This window comes from Lissotriton helveticus, chromosome 1_1 (genome assembly GCF_964261635.1).
Source record: "Lissotriton helveticus chromosome 1_1, aLisHel1.1, whole genome shotgun sequence".
Classification (NCBI taxonomy): Eukaryota; Metazoa; Chordata; class Amphibia; order Caudata; family Salamandridae; genus Lissotriton; species Lissotriton helveticus.
The window spans coordinates 1,781,272,472-1,781,294,241 of NC_136057.1; the positions used below are offsets into that span (position 1 = coordinate 1,781,272,472).

General features: G+C 44.7%; 1 protein-coding gene across 3 annotated transcripts in view; it reads left to right on the plus strand.

The window, feature by feature from the left end:
• Positions 1 to 21,770, plus strand: part of UBN2 (ubinuclein 2) — a 647,497-nt gene that overhangs the window by 467,404 nt on the left and 158,323 nt on the right. For all 3 annotated transcript variants that reach the window (XM_078640321.1, XM_078640331.1, XM_078640327.1), the window contains one exon: positions 2,844 to 4,733. In XM_078640321.1, coding sequence (XP_078496447.1) covers positions 2,844 to 4,733 — 1,890 coding nt within the window. The remainder of the gene's footprint in view (positions 1 to 2,843; positions 4,734 to 21,770) is intronic.

A 21,770-nucleotide genomic window follows, 5' to 3' on the forward strand; every position in this document is an offset into this window, starting at 1 on the left:
CCTCTCTCTACCTCGCTCTCTACCTCGCTCTCTACCTCGCTCTCTACCTCGCTCTCTACCTCGCTCTCTACCTCGCTCTCTACCTCGCTCTCTACCTCGCTCTCTACCTCGCTCTCTACCTCGCTCTCTACCTCGCTCTCTACCTCGCTCTCTACCTCGCTCTCTACCTCGCTCTCTCTACCGCTCTCTCTACCTCGCTCTCTCTACCGCTCTCTCTACCTCGCTCTCTACCTCTCTCTCTACCTCTCTCTCTACCTCTCTCCCTCCTTCTCTACCTCTCTCTCTACCTCTCTCCCTCCTTCTCTACCTCTCTACCTCGCTCTCTAGACCGGCTGGTCCTAGTCAGGGAACTTTAGTGGGATCAGTTTGCAGACCCTTCTCCGGGGAGGGTATTGCTTGGTTATCTAATTCAAAGGTAAGGAATCTGTGGCTAGATGTCTCTTATCAGATGAATGTTACCTTTGGTAACGCCTTATCTGAAACAGGATCTAGCTGCAAATTCCTTACCGACACACCCATCCTCCCCGCGAACTGGTTTATCCTTTTGTCCACTAGATCTCTTTCTGAACACTCTCATGCCTTTCATTAGGTTTTTCAAAAAACATTTTACAAAAAAAAAAGATTATTTTTGGGGCACACTGTTTCCCGAAGCAGTTTCAATAAGTGCCTCTTTGCTTTTAGTGCAGGAAATAGGCATGAGAGAAACTAACGTCAGAGGAGGGCGTATATGGACTCTGTCAACATCATAGCTGGTGGAAGACGTTGCTACGGAGTCACTAGATGCCCTATACTGACCCACCGAGGTACTGCTGTAAAAATTAATTCTGGATCCAGTCTGGCGCTTGGGGATCATTCAAAGGAATCTGCGGCTACATCCATTCTCTACCAGAAAAGGCGTTACGGAAGGTAACGCATTCGTTCACATCACTCTAGATCTCACATGCTGTACCTGCCGATGGGCATCCCTTAGGACCAATGATGGTCGCTATACTAAGTTCCTAGTAGCGCTCCTAAAATGGCTCAACTGCGCATTGGAACCAGACCACCATCCAGTAATCTATTAGGTGCCTAGAGCTGAAAATGCTGCTACTGCACCTGATGCCTCCTAGCACGGACCTGACATCTGTCTGGAGTAGTCATTCTCACTCAACTGAAAAGAAAATGCCAGTAAATGTACAAACTTTCATATTGGCAAACAATTTGAAAGTGTGTCAAACCCAACACCTCCTGTATTCCTCCCCTCCCCCTTGATGTGCCAGTTGCACAAATGTGTGGTAGTTTTGTGAGTGAGTTGACATACCTTCTCCAATGATTACTAAGGGTGTATAATCTGAGATGCAGAATTCAGATTTTCCTTGACTGTCTTTCGCTTACATGCTCCCTTCAAACCTAGCGTGTCACTACCCTTTATACTCATGCAGATGTTGCCTGTTCTATACACTAGTTGGTATGAACACCTGTCTAGAGGAAGAAAAGGTGATTGTATGCCCACTTTGAACTTTTTAGACTTTCTCCATTGATCACACCTTTTATTTATTTATGGCGACTGTTTATGGGAATGGAGTCTGGATGCTGCGATTTTGTGTTGGTGTAGCTGCTCATGTACTGTACTTCTTTTATTTTTTACACATATATAAAAGTGATATTCTTTGCTGCAAAGTAGTTGAAAAACTTCTTGTAAAAATGTAATCAGACTTGGTTCATTAAGTTTTTATGTTTTATACTGGTAAAGCTTTAAAGCAATACAAAGCATTGGTGGCCTATAGTACATAGCCAGTGAAAATATTGATGGTTGCAAAGAATGTATTCAATTGGAGGAAGGCCATGTTCACCGCAACGCAGTCTTTTCAATAGAAGCATTTTCCTTTTTGAAATGTTTGAATGATCATTATGATTTATGCACACCTCCTAAACAGCACTAAATTGACTCCACACCAGAGCTATTCAGGATTTCGCCGAGCTTTGACGCAGAATCTCTTAAATTGGTTACTGGGTTTCCGTTTCAGCCAGTTCCACACGCGCTTGTTGGAGTTTCTTTGAAAAGTGCTATGTAGATGCAAGTACAAGCACCCTGTAATGCGCAAGCTCTCCAGGAGATTGCCAGAGTATTCATACCTGAAGGTTTTGCTTTTGCTAGACATTAAATATGCCTATTGTTAAAAAAAAATATATATATATATATATATATATATATATATATATATATGTATAATGCTAGTTTTGAATTCTGAAAGCTGTGAGTGATTAGCTGAACTGGGAATGAAAAGAGACTTCTGGGGAAATATATTGTTGAAATATCTGTGTCTCTGGCTGGTTTGAGATAGCTTAATCTTTATCGCCAGACTGTTTAAATAAAATACAAAATGCATACTTAATATACATACGTGGTGGAGCTTTTGATCAGACGGCTTTATCCATCGGTCTATGAAATTGTCCTTCACATTTTGCTCCCTTCACTTTGCGCATTGTTCATATCGGAATAAAATATCTTCTTTCTCTTTAGTGACAAATCTGGTTTGAAGAGGGTTATTTTAAAAAAAATCTCCTAAAAAGATATTTTTTTATTATTAAACATGTTTAATGTAAGCACTTGTCAGCCACATTCGTTTTATATTGTTCTTTTGCGGTATATGCTTGCAATACATTTTTTTTGTTTAATCATTACACATGTTGCCAAGGTCAGACCTATTGGCTTTACCAATGCTTGTTTGAAATTTGTAAGGGAATCTGAAAATCTCATGTCCTAGTATTTATGTTTAGTCACTTGTTTATGTAATGAATCCTTGGTTGTTACTACTATTCTTTGTTGCTGCACAACTGAAAAGATTTCTTTCTACTTATAGGATTCCAGTCCAAAAAAGGAGAAGACCTCTACGCCACTGGTAACTTCTACTCGTGTTACTACCCCAGGCTCAGTTACCCCCATTGGCACCTCCATGAACTCCAACTGCATACCTGCATCAGACACGATCTGCCTTGATGATTCCCTTGATGATGATCTACCCTTCAACCCACCCTCGTTGGATTCAGTCACTGATGCTTTGGCTGTGCTCAACAATGACACAAAGACTGCAGCAGTCAGTTCCAGCATAGACACTCCTTCCAGGCCACGTTCGGCTCTTCGAGAAGAGAAGTTGGCCACCATTATGAGTAAACTGCCCCTGGGAGCCCCGAAAAAAGCAGAGGCTGCCCCAGCGCCACATCCCTCAAGCCTCATTGCTGGACACAGTGGATCTGTACCAAAGAAACCCCATGAACTTACAGCTCACACTGCCATAGCCTCTGGTCTGATTGCTGGATCATCTATTCAAAATCCTAAGGTCGCTCTTGAGCCACTGCCAGCCAAACTTCTTCAGCAGGGACTTCAGCGCTCAATGCAGACTAATGTTTCCTCCTCTTCGGCCACTCAAGCACAAGCCACTTCGTCTTTGTACACTCCAGCTCCTTCTCTGTTGTCCTCTTCTACTTCACAAACTCATGTTTCTTCCTCTTCATCACATCTTCAAGGTTTATCCTCCTCCACATCCCAAGTGACAAAGGTGCATCAACAGACAACTGGACAACAGACATATGTGTCCCCTCTGCAAGCCACAGTTAGCAAATCACAAGCCAACCCTGTGGTTCGATTGACAAACAGCCCCCATATTTGCTCTTCTACTCCAGTGACTAAAACACCAGAGAAGCACCACCAAACATCTTTATCCCTGTCTCCAGGACTCAGCCCACAGACCTCCCAGCCCCTGGTGTCTCGGACACTGAGTTCTTCTACCTCTACCAACTACTTGTCAAAAACTATGGGTAATCAACCATGCAGCCTAGGTTTCAAATCTCCCTACACTATGGCTCCATCTTGTAAAGCCACAACATCCCCCAGTTCTTCCAGTCCTAGCTTGTTTGTCGCACAGAGCACCTCCCATCCGAAGCAGCAGAGCAGCAGTAACCTTAACAGACAATCCCCAACTATAAATATTTCATCGTCAAACCATATAGGATTTCAGCCAGTGAAAACTCCTCAGACATCCTCCAAGGTACCTAACCCTGCCCATAAGATGACCACTCCAGCCCCCAAGATGGCCAATCCTGCCCCAAAGATGACCAGCCCTTCCCCAAAGAATATAACCCCTTCAAATAAAATGGTAAATTCTTCACCGAAGATGGTGAGTCCCACCCCCAAGGTTACTAACCCTTCCCAGAAGATGACCAATCCTACCCCCAAGATGACTAGCTCTAGCTCTACACCGAAGATAAGTAGCCCTTCTACCAGCTTACAGAATGCAACCTCCAGGATGACTAGCCCTGTCCCTAAAATGGGAACCCCTGTCCCCAATCTGCCTAGCCCAGTGCCCAAAATGGCCATCACTTCCACCAGGCTACCTAGTCCTTCAGCAAAACTGCCTAGTCCTGCACCCAAACTAGTCAACCCTGCTCCTAAACCTCCAAGCCCTGCACCTAAAGCCCCCAGTCCTGCTCCGAAACTGACCTGCCCTGCCCCAAAACCACCCAGTCCCGCTCCCAAGATAAGCACCCTTCCTTCTGGTGCAACTGTCAATAGGAGTAACATGAACAGAACAGGGTTGAATGCACCAGTTAGGAATAACCTCAGTGCAAGTGGAACAAGTAGGACTAACCTTCCTGCAGGGACAGGAAATGGAACTCAGGGTGCTACTAAACAGCTTTCTCAGCATCGGCCATCATCTGCCTCGGGCTCTCCAGTCACAGCGGCCATTGTGCAGGTAGGTGACCGTGTTCTTGTCCTTCTCTTACATCTGAGTAAACCATGTTTATAAACTAAGAAAGACTAACTAAAACATGTAATGTTGATGTGAAATAATAACATTTGAATGTTGCTTTTGTGAATTATCTGCTAACAATTTACTTGGATTACCATCCCCTTTTTGTGCATATCTACTGTGATGCCTAGCTGTGAGACTTTAACTTATTGCTCTTTTAAAACCAAATACTGTGATTCATACCTTGGAGTAAGATGCTTAAGTGAGAGTGCAAATGCTGCAGTTAGTCTATTTCTCTGGTGATATCAACTTTGAAGAATTCTTACCAATATGTCATGCTTGTCTGGATATTAATGCTGAACATTTTGCTCGGACTGAGATAGATGAAGTCTGCCTTGAAGGTATCAGCTCTTCTTGCATTCTTGTCAGTGTCATAGGATCAGTCGACGGCTGTGATATTCAGTTTTAGTGGGAGGGCATTTTTGTCCATGCAACTTTTGGTGTTGGGGTCCTAAGGAAAACGTGTGCAAGAATTAAGTGAAGTCTTGAGTTAAGTGAAGTCTTGTTAAGGTTATATTACCAATGATGACATAGACCCTTCACTTTATCAATTTTAATATATTCTCCATTTCCCATGTGCTGAGAAGGAAGTGCTGATGTGTCTGTAATCTCAAAGAATTGAATGTGGATTTGCTTAGAAAGCGGGTGTCCCAGGTATTTTTCAGTCATGGCATTTGAACATTGCCCGTAAGCATTGACTTTTGCCACCCATCTAAAGGATGCAAATCAGTTCTACACTTTTATTTAAAAAAAAAAGATTTTATATATCCCTACCTGCAGGCGGCATAACATAAATTTGGATACGGAAAAGAAACTCAATCAACTGATGAAGCCTGATCAGCAGCAACTGATTTAAACTCAAAAGGAAAATTGCTCAGTAAAGGCAGCCAGCAGCTCCAGTGCTTCATGGTGCCCAACCATAGTTGTTGAAGAGTTCATTTTTCTGCCCCTGAGTACCATGTGTTTGAGAAGTGGGCCTCATTGCTGACGTGAGCATGGCACATTTCTTAAAGTTCTTTTCACTTCATATCTTTAACTATTAACTTATCCTGATGAATATAACAACATTGCCATATAAAGCTCCACCCTTTGCTGATCCTAGTTCCCTTTTAAGGGCACCTTTGAGGCACAGGTCAGGAGTTTCCTCTATTCTTCAAATAAAGAAAAACCCTGTTTGTTTAGTTTCAAGCCTTTTCAGCAGATTATAACATAGCAAACAGAGGTCAACTGAGAGTGCACCTACCCCAATAATAACTTGTATTCCAAAGTCACCTGTCAAAGAAATGTAGTTATTCTCCATTCTACAAGCAGTTTTCGGTCAAAATTCCATGTAAGCATAAACAAAAAGATTACTAAGGAAAGAAAATAAACAATTGGAATGGACCATCAAAAAGCATGAGAAAAGTGCAAAGGGGTTGCGGAGAGATTTGAAAAAAAATGCAGGAAACGGAGTACACTAATGTCCTCATTCTTACTGCCTCTATATATTTGCACATGATCTGTTATTCGAAAGTGCCAGGAAGCGGTTGCAGACGCTGATGTCCTGTCAATCTCCAACTTTTTAAAAAGGTTTGTGAAGTTTTATATAGCGTTAACTCGCCTCTAAGGTATCAGAGCACTTTAAATGAGCATCACTTGTGTTACATTCATTTTTGTTAGGCACGTGGAGATTAAGTGATTTTCCCAGAATCACAGGTTGTTGAGCATCCCTACCGAGGCTCGAACCCGGTTCTCCAGCTTCGAGGTCGACTGCTCTAGCTATTAGGCCACATTGTCCTGTGCTTGCCTCTTTTTGATCAAGTAATGCTTTCTTGAAATGAATGTCACCACTGTCTAAGAAGATAAATCCTTTTCCGTTTATCTCTACACTCAGGTGAGTGGTATACAGAGGGAAATACACACACAGTGGTCCGGTGGATGTGCCTGGGCCCTCTCCATCGCCGAGGGCGAGTCGGGCGAAATCCTGGGGAGAGCGATGGCGCTGCTTGGGGCCTTAGTGACTGCCTGAGGTCTTGCGCTGACTCCCGCTCTGTCTGCACAAGACTCGCACGGTGGGGAGAGACGTGACGGATGACGCGGCCCGGCCAACTTGCAGGCCCGCATATCCCTGGAGAGTAGCGAAGCCTCCCGGTAAGTTGGGGTGGGGGGAGCTCAACCTGTGGCTGAAGCAGCGCCATCTGGGGTCCGAGGGGGTGAGCAGCCTACTCGAGAGTGCAATGTATTTATCAAGAAGACGAGCAAAGAGCTGTGTCGCAGATGAGACGACCTGCTCCGAGACACTAATTGAGCTGTGAGTAAAGTGCATACAAGGATATTGCCTGCTTCTCATAACGTACCCTGGATTGAGCAAAAAGTGACGTTCCTCCTGGGACAGTTAGGCACTGCTTATAGAAGTTTTTAAATAGAGTGCTTTCTCAGTGTTATAAGGGCTGCAGGCACCGACTAGCGCTAGACGCTCCCTCAATTTAATGAAAGCCCTAGGGGTCTAGGGACCGGGACTGTGGCTCCTCTAACTTGATCAGGTTAAGGACTGCACACTCTGAACAGGGGAGAGGGGTGAACCCGAATTACTTTCTCCCCGGTAGGTCCTGACTTCTGGGCAGAGGGAGTTACCTTTTTGTGTGACCGGAAGCGTGACGGGGGGTGGCGCGAATCCACGGTGCTATGGGGAAAGCTGATAAAGTTCAATCTAAGTTCCATTTTCATCAACGAAAAACAAGATCCTGTGAAGAGGGGGGACTCTCACCCCTCCTCTGATCAGGGAGACATGACTGAAGACGCACCAGAAGACCTGCGTCAGACCCTTGCCACTATACAGCTAAGCCTAAGCACTATCGATCGTAAAATAGACACACTGGTTTTTTGCATGGCCGCATGTCGGAACGAGTTGACAAGCAGGCGGCGAGACTAGACATGGCGGAAAGACGTGCAACAGAAGTGGGGGAGGACCATATGGAGACTGATGCAGCTCAAAAAGAATGTAATAAAGCCATAACACAACTACAAGACAAAGCAGAAGACTTGGAAGCTAGGTCTCACAGGAGCAACATCCGTATTATTGGCCTGGCTGAATCTACAGCTACAGGAAACATGGAGATCTTCAATGTAAAACTTGGTGACTTTATTGACCTTGACAATTTTTCCCCCATATTTGTGAAAACTTTTTCCCCCATATTTGTGATAGAGCAAGCTCACTGCTCTTTAGGCCCTAGGACCCCACCGTGAGCCCCTACGCGCCCGATAATTGCTAAATTCCTCAATTACAGCGACCGAGATGCAGCACTCAGGAAGTCTAGGGAATTAGGTGACTTGCAATATGAGGGCTTAACCATCTCACTCTTCCCTGATTTTACTCTCAAAGTACAAGAGGCAAGAAGGCAATTCACTCTGTTGAAACGCATACTATGATCCCAAAATTTTGAGTATGCCATGCTCTACCGCGGGAGGCTGAGCAAAGATGAACGGAGTGACAAAGATATTCTTGGACCCAAAATCTTTGCAGAAAGCACTGAAAGACCACTCCAAATCACAAAAAGGCAAGGGGGAAACGGAACAATTGATGGAGGCTGCTGGGGGCAGTCTCGATGAACAAGACTAGAGATGTATACAGCTAGTGCCTTTTGTTTTTTTCCTCCACAAGAATTGGTGGGGAGGGAGAGGGTCTCTACTACGCATTAACACATTTTCAGTCAATGGCTATAATTGGCAGAGGTATAATGCTGACATGGAAATGTGAGGGGATTGTACATTCTAGATATGCAGACATGCAGGAGCGGTATGTTGTCATCTCTGAAAGAGTGGGTCAATTATTTACCTGTTTAGATATGGTAAGATACTTTGAATTCTCTTACACCCCTGTCCAGAGATACTTATTGAAATGATTAACACTGCGCTAAGAAGCAGCTCCTGTAGACTCTACATCCATGGGGAGGAGGGAAGATGTTGCTTCCCAACCTTAGGGCAAGTTTCGATTACTAAACAGATGGCGGCTAGTTGCTACACAAGCTGCTAGATGGCTAGGACTCTCACTCTACAGTTGTGGAGTGGGAGCAGTGCGCGAGGCGACATCCACCCCTGTGTGTGATCCACCAGATGGTGCTAAGTTCTAGGGACAAGTGGGAGGGCTATCTCGTACACGGCAAGTTGGGGATGGCATGGATGGGGAGGGAAAATGCTGTTGTTTATTGTTTGAACCACAGTGATTGTATTTTTCCGTATACCTACAATTAAGAGGACAGGCAGCTGTACTTGCTCGCTAAGACTGATATGGGCAGCTTTGAACTAGACATCTGTGCCCCTCAAGGATGGCACAAGGCGAAGGTAATAAGATGAAATATCTTACTTGGAATGTTAGGGGCCTTAATAATCATCGGAAAGTAAGGAATGTAATTGCATATCTCAAACAACACACCATAAATATTGCTTTACTGCAGGAAACTCACCTGCCAGTAGACAGTAAAATTCTAACACAGAGGAAATTACAGGGTCACCACCACGTCGCTGGATTTTCCACTCATGCAAGGGGAGTGCTCACATGGGTTTATCCGAAATCAGGCACTACGTTAGACCTGATTGACACAGACACTGAGGGACGATGCACAATATCTAGGTGTCGGGGGGGGGGGGGGGGCTTGGGGGAAAGGCATAGATCTGCTGGTGCTTAATATTTATGGCTCAAACTTCGACAATCCGCAATTTTACAGCTCACTTTTAACATGTCCACATATAAATACTAGCTTACTACTTATTGTGGGGGGGATTTTAACAGTGTTCTTGACCCTTCATTGGATCACTCGGGGGGACCATTAAGATGCGCTTCGGCCTCAACAAAACTCATAACTGATTCCATGGTTTGTTTGGACCTTGTAGATATCTGGCGCACTTGCTGCCTGGGACAGGAAGGCTACACTCACTATTCTGCCCCTCACAAATAACACACGAGAATGGATTACTGGCTACTAACGAGGGCATTATACCCAATGGTTAGGGACTGCACGATACACCCTCGGACCTTCAGATCATGCTCCGATATTATTGGTGCTACTTTGCCCGCAGAAAAGACCAGCCCCATTCACATGGCGTTCCCCCCCTCCTTATTTATTGTTGGATAGTGTTTTTAAAAATGCCATATATGAAGCAATAGAAGACCTTTATGAACAATATTGGCTCGGTTAATAGATTTGCCACAGTATGGGAAAACTTACGTTTATATAATTTCCCAGCACTCTGGGGTGCTGCGCTCTATCAGAAATCTTTTGGATAGATTGGAGGGACATTTTGACTACCCTTGAAAGGAAATTGCTAAGCGGGTAGTAAGCTGGTTCTGTTGAAGAGTTAAAAAAGACACCTGAAGAATATCATGAAGAAGCAGATAGAGAGATAAAACACATGGGTAAGTACATGGTGGCCAGAGCGTGTGGTAAGGGAGAGCGCCCAGGGGCAACATTGGCAGCACTGTTACGTAGTAGAAGAGAAGCCACGACGGTCACTGCAATTTGCGTTGAGACTGGCGAGATTCTGACTGAACCGGTAGATATTGCAAAACAATTTGGTCAGTATTACTCTGAACTGTATCATTCTCGAAAGTCAGCAAACGAGAATAATATCCTAGATTATCTCAAGCACATACAGTTACCTTGGCTGACTAACGAACACTGCGAATATCTTATGAGACTGCTTGAGGCCTGGGAAATACATGAGGCTTTGAAAGGTATGCACTCTGGAAGTTCCCCCGATCAGGATGGTCTCACAGTTGCTTTTAATGAGGAATTTAAAGATTTATTACTACCTCATTTAGTGACACTGTTTGAGGAAATAAGCGATTGGGTAGAGATGCCTCCTACAATGAGAGAGGCCTTGATAGTCATGATATTGAAACCGGGTAAACCTCCAAATGAATGCTCTTCATTCAGGCCGTTATCACTATTGAATGTTGATACCAAAATAATCGCCAAGGTCCTCGCAAACTGCCACGCCCCTCTGGTGCCGAAGCTCACCAGCACAGAGCAGGCGGGCTTTGTTCCAGGGAGAAATTTATCATATAACTTGCAAATCTTCTTTGGAACACTACAGCACACTCACCTGGAACTTAAGGCTGCCGCAGTCTTTTTAGACGCTGAGAAAGCCTTTGACTCAGTGGAGTGGTCTTTCATGACCATGGTGCTGTGCTGAATGGGAATAGGCAATTTTTTATTAAGCTTGTGGCCATATTATATGCCTCCCCATCTGCGAGGGTAAGAATAGCAGATTTGGCGGAACTTGTAGCTCCGCCAAATCTAGGCAAACCCTTAATACAATTATGACACAACTTGGCTTGGTGGATTTGTGGAGAGAAAGAGCTGATAACGAGTTAGGGGTGTCCCTTCGAAATAGTCGCTTCAAACATAAATCCAGAATTGACTATGCTCTTTTCAGCTACTTCTTAAGGGACACTCTGACAATGATAGATTATTTACCATCACACATGTCTGACCACTCCGCATTAACATTCACTTTGAGATCTGAAAACATCATTAAACACCCATCATGGTCTTTCGACCGGACACTCTTGCTCGAAGATGAAGAGGTTAAATTTCTGGTAGCTGAGTCCTCAATATTTTTTTATATAAATAGGGACTCTGCAGGCTTAGCTGTTGTCGGGGAGACATTCAAGGCCTTTTTAAGAGGTCAGATTACTAACAGAGCCTCTTATAGGCGAAAAATGTATAGAGGAAGGGTAGCTAGCCTAGAGCAAGACATAAACTTTTAGAGTTAAAGATCGACCCGTCCTCAGGAACATCAGAGGAACAGGAAAAACTGACCGAGTTAAAATCACAACTGGAAAATACCCTACAGGAGAGAGTAAATAAAAGGTGGGAAGCGAGCAAGATTTCTCAATTTGAATTCGGAGAAGCTGCAGGGAAAGTGTTAGCATGGAAAATAAAATCTGACCAAGCCCTCAAATACATTAAAGAAATTAGGATAGAGGGAGAGGCTACGGTAAGATCCACTAACCTTGACATCGGTAGAGCCTTCTTTGAATTTTTTGAGGCGATCTATAGGGAAGATATTCCCAATGACCAGCAGGCAAGGGACAGATGGCTAGAAGCCATCACGCTTCCAACCCTCTCAACAACACAGAGCAAATCCTTAGAGATTGAGATATAACAGAGGCTGAGGTGAAAAAAGCTATTCGTCAATCTAAAAAAGGGAAAGCGGCAGGTCCCGGCGGTTTGCCGGGGGAGATTTACAGGTCATTGGAAAATGTCATCGCCCCCGTGCTGACGGCCTTATTTAATGGTATCCTAGTAGAAGGAGATTTACCGCCTAAATCTTGGGGGGAGGCTACAATCGTACTTATCCCAAAACCAGGGAAATCTCCCCTTGAGTGCGGATCATATAGACCAATATCATTACTCAATAATGATTATAACATTTTTACAACAATTATTTCAGCAAGATTGGCTAGTGTTATTGGTACTATAGTTCATTCAGATCAAAAAGGATTAATTAAAGGTCGACAATTATCAAACTTAACACATGACTTGATAGGGGCCATAGATCTCGCCACAGCCTTTTCCCTACCTTTAGCTACCCTAACCTTAGACGCAACTAAGGCTTTTGATAGTCAATTGGCTTTATCTTAATGACGTACTAAAAAAATTCAATTGTGGGGAGGGTTTTTGTAGAACTATAAACCAGCTTTATGGTGCCCCTTCGGCCAGGTTGTTGGGCAACGGGGTTTTGACGGATGCCTTTAATATAACCAGAGGTACAAGGCAGGGCTGCCCGCTTCCCCCCTCCTCTTCAACCTATATATCGAACCATTTGCCCAGCTTTTGTGGGAGGAGGCTAACATTCCATCTTTTAGCTTTGGAGAATGGGAAAGGCGGGTAGCACTCTATGCAGATGACATCCTGGTTTTTACATCTGACCCAGTAAAGGCATTTCCAGTCGTCATTCAGCGGGCAGAAGAGTTTGGTCATATTTCAGGTTATGATATCAACTCGAGTAAAAGTGAAATAATGGCATGGAACCTATCAGATATACAGCTTGGGGTAAATATCTCAACCTCCATGCGCTATCTTGGGATAAGAGTCACCCAAGAAGTGGGCAGCATTGGACAAACCAACTTGGACAGAATATACAGTGAGAGTAAAAGACTTTTAAAATCCTGGTCTAACCTGCCTCTTTCTATAATAGGCAGGGTAAATCTGGTCAATATGTGTATTCTTCCAAAGTTCACATTCATATTTAATGCTATCCCCATGGCATTTGATCTTAAAGCAATTGCAAAATGTCAACGAGAAATTAACTCCTTCATTTGGAATTACAAATCCACTAGAATAGCATGGAAAAAGTTGAGGAGAAGAAGAGAGAAGGGTGGTCTTGCTCTACCGGATTTATTGTACTATGCATGGGCCTTCCAGATGTCACACCCTAGGATGCTTTTAAAAACGCCATCTAATCTTCCTACTGGGTCAATGTATAGAACTATGCTAATAGGGGCGAATCTAGCAGTAGACTGATTCGTGTTCAAATTTGGTAGTCAGAAATTCTTTAAAAAAAATTCAACTTAAATTTTTACAGTCATGGACTAAAACCTGGTTTATCATCAGAAAAAGATCGGGGTTGTCTTACTATTCTAATTTCTCCCCATTCTGGGACTCGCCTGGTTTACCACCATGTTTGAGAGATAGTCTGTCTTCCATAATAGAACAAGCAGGGATTACAAGATGGGGTCAGCTATTTAAGGAAGGATCATTAATAGCCTGGGATGAGTTATACGATCAGGTTGGCCTTGGGCTTTCTAGATTCAAGTACATTCAACTGGAAAGCTGGGCAAGATCCCAGCGCCGCATAGACGCCAACCTTGGAAAGGCTAGCATACTGGAGCAACGGTTAGTGGAACGACCAATGAGAGGAAAAGAAGTAGCCATATGGTATTGGCAGTTGTTGGAGGAAATTGATGGGGAATTCCTCCTCCCAGATGAGTTATGGGGGGAGGTGACGGCCTCCAATGCGAGGAGATGTGGCTAAACTCCTTCGCTCTTCTTCATAAAATCGTGAAACCATCATGGCTAAAACGAAATCATCTCTTCTCAGCTCATTGCGCATATATAACACCGTTGAAACTGTCTAAATTTCTCCCCGACAAAAAGTGCAATAAATGTAACTTTATCGGAGCATGCGATGTTCACATGTTCTTGGACTGCCCTGACATTGCCAGATTCTGGGAAGAAGTGATGAATACCTTAAACTCTATATTAAGTGCATCCTTGTCAATAACTCTACCACTTGTCATTTTTGGGTTGGAAGATAACATCACTGGCAAAGCAAGGTCCTTCCTCTTCTATGCAATTTTATTGGCCAGAAGGCAAATTTGTATACATTGGGTAGAGAAAACAGCCCCATCACATTCTGGGTGGCTTTCGTCTCTATATTAAACATCTAAAGCTGACCTCAATAGAACATGCAGTAAACGTAACTTGGCTTTTTGGGATCTGTTGGTCAAATGGAGATAGTATTCCGGGGGTTTTTTTTGTTGTTTTTTTTGGGGGGGGGGGGGGGGGGTTCCCCCGGGTCCTATGATTATGCCACGAACACTCCTTGGACCGGGTCTAGCCCAGTTACGATATTTGTCCTGCAGGTTGGAATATACCTAGATGGAGTCAGCGAAAGCACCTCTAGTTTTGGGACATCTCTGCCACCAATATAACAACTCACGTCCTTGCGTCGTGCAAGGTGGTTGGAATCTCCCATATTGAGGGTAAGGCAAATGAGGACCAAAAAAATAAAAGAATAGGAGACATTGTTACTGCCCTTATCAGAAGATCTAGAGCTACCAGGCAGGGTTGCCCGCTGTCCCCTCTCCTTTATGCATTTGAAGTGGAACCGCTTGCATGTGCTGTAAGGGAATACCATGGGTGAAGAGGGATTCGATTTACAAATTATAATCTAATAATTTCATCATATGCAGATGACACTCTGTTATATATTAGAGACCCTAAAAGTAACTTGCCCCCGTGCTTAGAGAGGTAGTCCGATTTGGGGGGGCTCTCAGGCCTAAAGATTAATTGGACCAAGTCAACAATATTCCCTTTGACTGAGATTACAGCACCCTTTGAAATGGATTTTCCTCTGTCCTGGTCAAATGAACCGGTAAGATACTTGGATTTCCGGATTCATACATATCCGGAAATAATTATTAAGGAAAACTATGGCAGAGCAGTCAATGCACTGGAGGAGGATGTAGAACGATGGATTCGCTTACCACTGTCCCTGATTGGTCGAATATCCCTAATGAAAATGGTGATTCTCGCTAGGTTCTTGTTCCTATTTCTAAATATACCAATGGTTCTACCGGGATACTTTTTCAAAACCATACAGACCAGATTGATAAAATTGGTGTGGGCCGGGAAGCAGCCACGCGTCCAATGGAGGATACTTGCCTTTCCCTACTCACTGGGTGGACTGAGGGCCCCTGATCTGGAGCTTTATTATAGAAATGCACAAAGTACTCATGCCTACCACTGGATCCATCCTCACCTGGACCCCCTGCACCTACATATAAAGAAGATAGCTGCATCCCCTGCCACTCTCTCGTCTCGGTTGTTTCATACACCTGATCGTAGAACTGGTATTCTTGAATCTGTGAATGCTACTGCAAGCGTGGAATGACCTGATGAAGAAGCAAGCGTCTGCTATATTGTACTCTCCATGTACCCCGTTAGATTGGTGTTATTGGCTGCCCATTGTTAGGGAAAGAGAAGTGACTAAAGCATTAGAGACTGTTAACATCACTAAAATTGGGGACCTATTCCTGGACCGAAGTGTACGTAATTAGACTGAGACTGAAGTCGATAATCAAAACACGGCACCCTTAGTCTGGTTTCACTTCTACACAGTCCGGCATGCCTTGCGGGAACTTCTTGGGGAAGACATGTCGGAGCCGCCTGAAGTCGCTCCTTTCTTGTTGATGCTAAAAGCTGAATCACCTAGCAGACTAGTATCTAGTTTCTACAGCACAGTTCAAGGTTACTGTAAGAATTTCTGCACTAAATCCCGTCTGGAATGGCAGGCGGACCTAGATATATGTATTAGCGATGATCAGTGGAATTATTGTTGCAAGACAAAGGAGGGAATATCGCTGAACGGGAGGCATAGGCTTGGCCATTTTAAATTTTTACATAGAATGTTTTATACACCTGCCCGTTTGCATAAATATGGGCTGCGAGAATCTGAGGAGTGCGACAGATGTAGAACCTCCCCCGCGGATTTTTTTACACATAGCCTGGAAATGCCCGAGTATAGCAAAATTCTGGGGCCGGATTTTTTAAGAATTTAGTGAAATAGTTGAAACATCACTAACACCTGACCCTTTGCTAACATTACTGGGGTACATGAAACAGATACAGAAAGACATACAATGCATGGTAGAGAAGGGGTTGTTGATCACAAAGCGTAGAGTTGCAATGCGCTGGGGACGTGGGCCGTCTCCTACTCTGGCGGAGTGGTCGAGAGATATGCGCTAATGCAACACACAGATGTTTACAGCAAACTACTTCCTCCCCAAAGTGGCCCAAAATGTCTGGGGACTCTATAAAAATTATTACCAGTCAGGGAACCCACCAGAGGCTGGTCAATTTTTAGGGGGCATCTCTAAGATGCCATCAGAGTGCCTTTTTCATTAAATCCCACACTGGCATCAGTGTGAGTTTAATGTGCTGAGAAGTTTGATACCAAACTTCCCAGTTTTCAGTAAAGCATTATGGTGCTGTGGAGTTCGTAATGACAAACTCTCAGCACCATAAACTCTTAATGGCAGCACTGCACTTACAATGTCTAAGAATGGTCACCACCGGTATAGTGCACCCAGCTAGAGGGGTGACTGATCTATGCCAGGGCAGTGGGTCGTTGGCATGGCACACAGGGATGTGTGCCATGTCGACTCTTTACTTTGTTCTGCACCAAAGCACGCATCCTACAATGGCAGTTTGTGTGTGTAAAGGTACAGGGCCTCTAAGGGTGGCACAATAAGTGCTGCTGCTCTTTGAGGCCTTCCCCGGCCACAGTGCCCTTTGTACCCATGGTACCTTTTACAAGGGACTGACATGTGGCCAGAGAGGTGCCAATTGGGGGTACAAGGTACAGGTTTGGGGAAATAGAACAGGTCCTGGGAACCTGACTGGCAGGGTCCCAGGGCACATCAAGTCAAAGTGCAACAGTATTCTGGCAAAAAGTGTGGGAGGGGGGGTTACTGCAACAGAAATTCAGCTTCCTACAGCTGGTGCATACCTCGGGCACACACTAGCGGGTTGGTAGGCTTTATGGGGCACCTCTTTGATGCCCTCTGAGTGCATTTATTAATTAGTCCAACACTGGAATAAGCATGGTGGGCTCATAAATCTGAGATGTTTGGTAGCAAACATCTTGGAATTCGGTTAAGCCTTCATGGAGTTGTGGAATTCATAATGACAAGCTCCCAGCCCATGTGCTCAATATGGCTTCACCGTACACCTAAAATGTCTAAGAATGATCGTAGACACTATAGGGGCATATCTGCTCATGCAGTGATGCCCTCACATAAGGTATAGTGCATCTTACCTTAGGGCTGTAAGGCCTGCTGTAGGCGTGACTTGCTTATGTCTCTTGCAGTGTTGGTAGACCTGGCATGCAGGGGTGTGTGCCAGGTCGACTCTTCACTTTTATTTGCACCGAAACACACAGGCTGCAGTGGCAGTGTGTATTTGTTTATTATGGGGTTTCTTTGAGAGGCGCAATACATGCTGCAGTCCTTAAAGACCCTCTGTGGTTACAAGGCCATTGGTACCACTGGTACCTTTTACAAGGGACTTACATGTGTGTCAGAGGTGTGCCTATGGTTCAGGGTTGGGAAAGAACACAGGCACTGGGAGCGTAGTTAGCAGGAACCCAGTGCACATTCGGTCAAAGGTGGATCAGAGTCAGGCAACAAGTAGGGGGTACCCTTGCCAAAAGGAGTACTTTCCTACAGTGACTTCCACGTCATTCCTTATCGGACGATTGGCTGATCAAGAGCGCCACGTAGCCGCAATGCTTAGCACACACCCAAGCCACCATAAATCTTTCACAGCCTAGGCTTCACCACCAGCACAAACAAGTCCCATCTCCAGCCCCTGCAAGTACAGCCTTTTCTCTAGGCAATACTCCATTCTCGAGTAAGGTAAGCATACCCCAGCCAAGTGTACAAGCATTCCAAACGATGCTACCTCTTTTTCAGCCATTTCATCAGGTAATGGTCAGAAACGTCATGTGCCTCTTGGGGATGATGGCTTCTTGCATTGCCATAGCCCTTCATGGCAGGTTGCACATGGCCGTTGCAGGAGTGCCTAGCGGCCCAATGGTCGCAAAGGTAGGGCCAGTGGGAGGATCTAGTATTGGTCTTGGGCTGTATTCATAGCTCTCTGCAGTGGGGAAATGCCAACCATGTGATGCAGGGACAGCCCTTCCTGGCCCCAGTTCCGCCAGCAACCATCACCACAGATGCCTCGCTCAGTGTTTGGGAGCACACCTGCAAGACCTGACCATACAAGGTTTGTGGACACCCCATCAGAGGGAACTCCATATTACTGATTTGGAATTGCTAGCACTCCAGTTAGCCCTTAAGGCTTTCCTTCTCCCTCATTCACCACAAAATGATTCTTGTCCGGACGGACAACACAACTGCCATGTTTTACTAACAGAAATAGGGCAGCACACACTTCAGTTGTCTGCTCTAGCCCAATGCATGTGACGGTGGACAATACATCACGGAGTCCATCTCCTTAAACGGCCCATACCTGGGGTGAAGAGCGATTTTGCAGACCTGCTCTGCAAGATGCATCAATAAGATAACATACTAGTCAGACAGCAGTAACCAAATTAATCCAAACAGACTGGAAAAAACCTACTGCGTTTGAAGTAGTCAATGGAAGGGGAAAAGTGCAGTGCAAAAAATGTGAGTTTTAAAAAGGATATGGAAACAAACAAACACCTTTATTCGGGTATTGTTTCCAAACCTAATAAAGAGTGCAGGAACGACTTATACCAAATATGCCGCTGTTCTAAATGGTCTACTAGTTTTAGCCACAGAGGGCCACTTGCCCCGGCTTTCTTCAGGACCTTGTCCTATTCAAGCTACTGCAGATTTGTGAGTAAAGTTAAGATACTTAAACATGATTTAAATCATGTTTAAGTATCTTAACTTTAATCACATTTTTTGCACTGCACTTTTCCCCTTCCATTGACTACTTCAAACGCACGTTAGTAGGTTTTTTCCAGTCTGTTAATTTGGTTACTGCTGTCTGACTAGTATGTTATCTTATCCACAGTGGCACCCCTCTTGGCTGTGAGGTGCAGTGGTAGACATGCAGGAATTCCAGATGATGACACAGGCCTCGGCGAGCGTTTGGACAGGGCGTCCATTCCCTTGACCACTGGAGGAGAGCTTAAATTAGTATTTGGTATCATCCAGGAGCAGCTGCTATGTAGCGGCTACAACCACATAGTGGGGACACAGGTCCCTTGATCCGCCCTGGCTGAGATAAGAGGGTTCTCATTTTAACTTTTATGTATTTTGTTCACGTGCACTTCACTGTTTTTGTTTTTGGTCCTGAAGAAGCGCCAATGACCTACGGGCGATAGAGGCGCGAAACATGTTGACCTCGACTAGTTACACCCAGGCATAGTGGGCCTTGTGAGGTCAGTCATTTTTTAAGCAGTACTTTTAACAGCCAAGGGTTACCTAGACAATCTTGTCGCGGCTTTTATACCCTTGATTTTATTACACTATCATGTTTGCACGTTATTGATTTACCCTCCCTTACCCTTCCCCATACACCCGCATGCAACATCCGGCTAATCCTCTAAAAAGATCTCCGACAAAGTGACCCTTCGGGGGACCCGTAGGGAATTGCAGCGCCGGCCCTACGAGGAGCAAAAGGCCCGATGATGAAGCATGACATCCTCCGGGGTGTGTGAGTGCAGCAGAGGATGTAGAATGTCTTTCCCTCTCTTATTAGGGTACTTTTTACCTAAGATTACTTTTCCCCATTCTTCCCTGTTTTTAATGTATGGGTGACTGTTTGCACCCTGATACGTGGGTGACTTTTGCACCCTGGTATAGGAACTTTGTCCTCTTTTTGCGAACATATTTGGTTTAGGAGCATGGACACTGGACCTTTATTGGCTCCTTGGTTCCCCCCTCTCTTTTGTTGAATCTTATCCACAGTGGCACCCCTCTTGGCTGTGAGGTGCAGTGGTAGACATGCAGGAATTCCAGATGATGACACAGGCCACGAAGGGCAGTTGATGGAAATCTTATAGCCTTCTTACTGTGACATAAGGAGTTTGTGTATGAGTAGTTACTGGATACGACACATTTATTGTGACTTTAGATACAGAATTTGCATTTTTTGACCACCAGATTCCTTTTGTGTTTGTATTTAATCGCGTTTCCCATTCTCCACGTATCGTGTAGACTCAGAAAGCTTTGATCGTAAACTTATTGGAAGGCCGTTGGGCCTACCCGCTTCTGGTCAGCTCGCAGTAGATGGAAAAGACTCCATTTAAATTCTGTCCTGGGTGCCGCACCAAATATCCCCGCACCATCTTGCACGAACTGTACAACTTGTGTCTGTCCCCAGAACACGACAAACAGGACTGCAACGCGTGGCGATCTTTTAAATCCAAAAAGACGCTCAGTGACCGCCGGGCTCGACGTCACGAAATGCACCAGCAACATAGCGGCTCCGCTCCGGATCTCTTCGGTGAAGATTCCAATCACGATGTCTTCAATGCACAAGGAGCCGAGGAAGAACACATCTCCTTATCCGAAGCAGATTCCAACATCAAAGAATGTGTTCCGCAGGGTCAGTGTACCATGCGTACTGATGACAATTACCCAGATCTATACCCTTCAAAATCCTCTCCACCTGACGACTATGTAGGGTACATAGAATTAGTAAATAGTACTGCTCAATATCACAGAGTTCAGTTTCACAAAGAGGCTCTTGAAGAGGATTTTCTCTTTGAAACTTTAAGTTCTTCTCAAAAAGCAACCCATACATTGCCCATGCTTAAGGGTATGCTTAAACATGCAGACTCCATTTTAAAGACCCTGTGCGTTCAAGAATTCTAACACAAAGGGTAGATGAGAAATATAAACCTGCACCTACCAACCCAGTCTACATCAAAGGTCAACTTCCATTAGACTCCCTAGCGGTATCTATCGCTCGCAAAAGGGCAAACTCACCAACAGGAGATGCCCCTCCTCCTGACAAAGAATCAAAACTCATAGATGCCTCTGGCAAAAGAATAGCTGCGCAGGCAACCAATCACAGGCGTATTGCCAACACCCAGGCTCTTTTAGCAAGATATGACAGGGCTCATTATGGCAAATTGGAACAATTGCTCCAGTTCATGCCTGATGAACACAAAACTAAGGTGCATTACTTAATTCAGGAAGGGAAGCTGATTTCCAACACTTCCATTAGGGGCGCGTTAGACGCAGCTGACACTGCTGCTTGCGCTGTTAACACCAGTGTTCTTTTAAGAAGGCACGCCTGGCTCAGAATTTCAGGGTTTAAACCCAAAGTCCAGGCCTCTATTTTAAACCTACCCTTTGATAAGGAATACCTATTTGGACCTGTGGTAGACACCTCTTTAGAATTTTTTTTTTATTAAAGACACAGCTGTCGCAAAATCCATGGGAGCTTTGCAGTCCCCATCCATTCTGGGTTCCTTTCGCCGCTCCTTCTGCAGGGGGGTTCACAGAATATATCCACGGACAACACCTATACTTCGTATAGAGGCAACAGTCAATCACCCTCTTTAAAAGGTTACTTTAGAGGAGGATTTTGAGGCAATAATAGCAAGGGGAAAGGTAAAAGTAACCCACCCCGTACTTCCCCTACAGCAAAACAGTGACTTCTCCTCAGCAACCCCCCCCCATCATTCCACACCTGTCGGGGATGTCTCTCT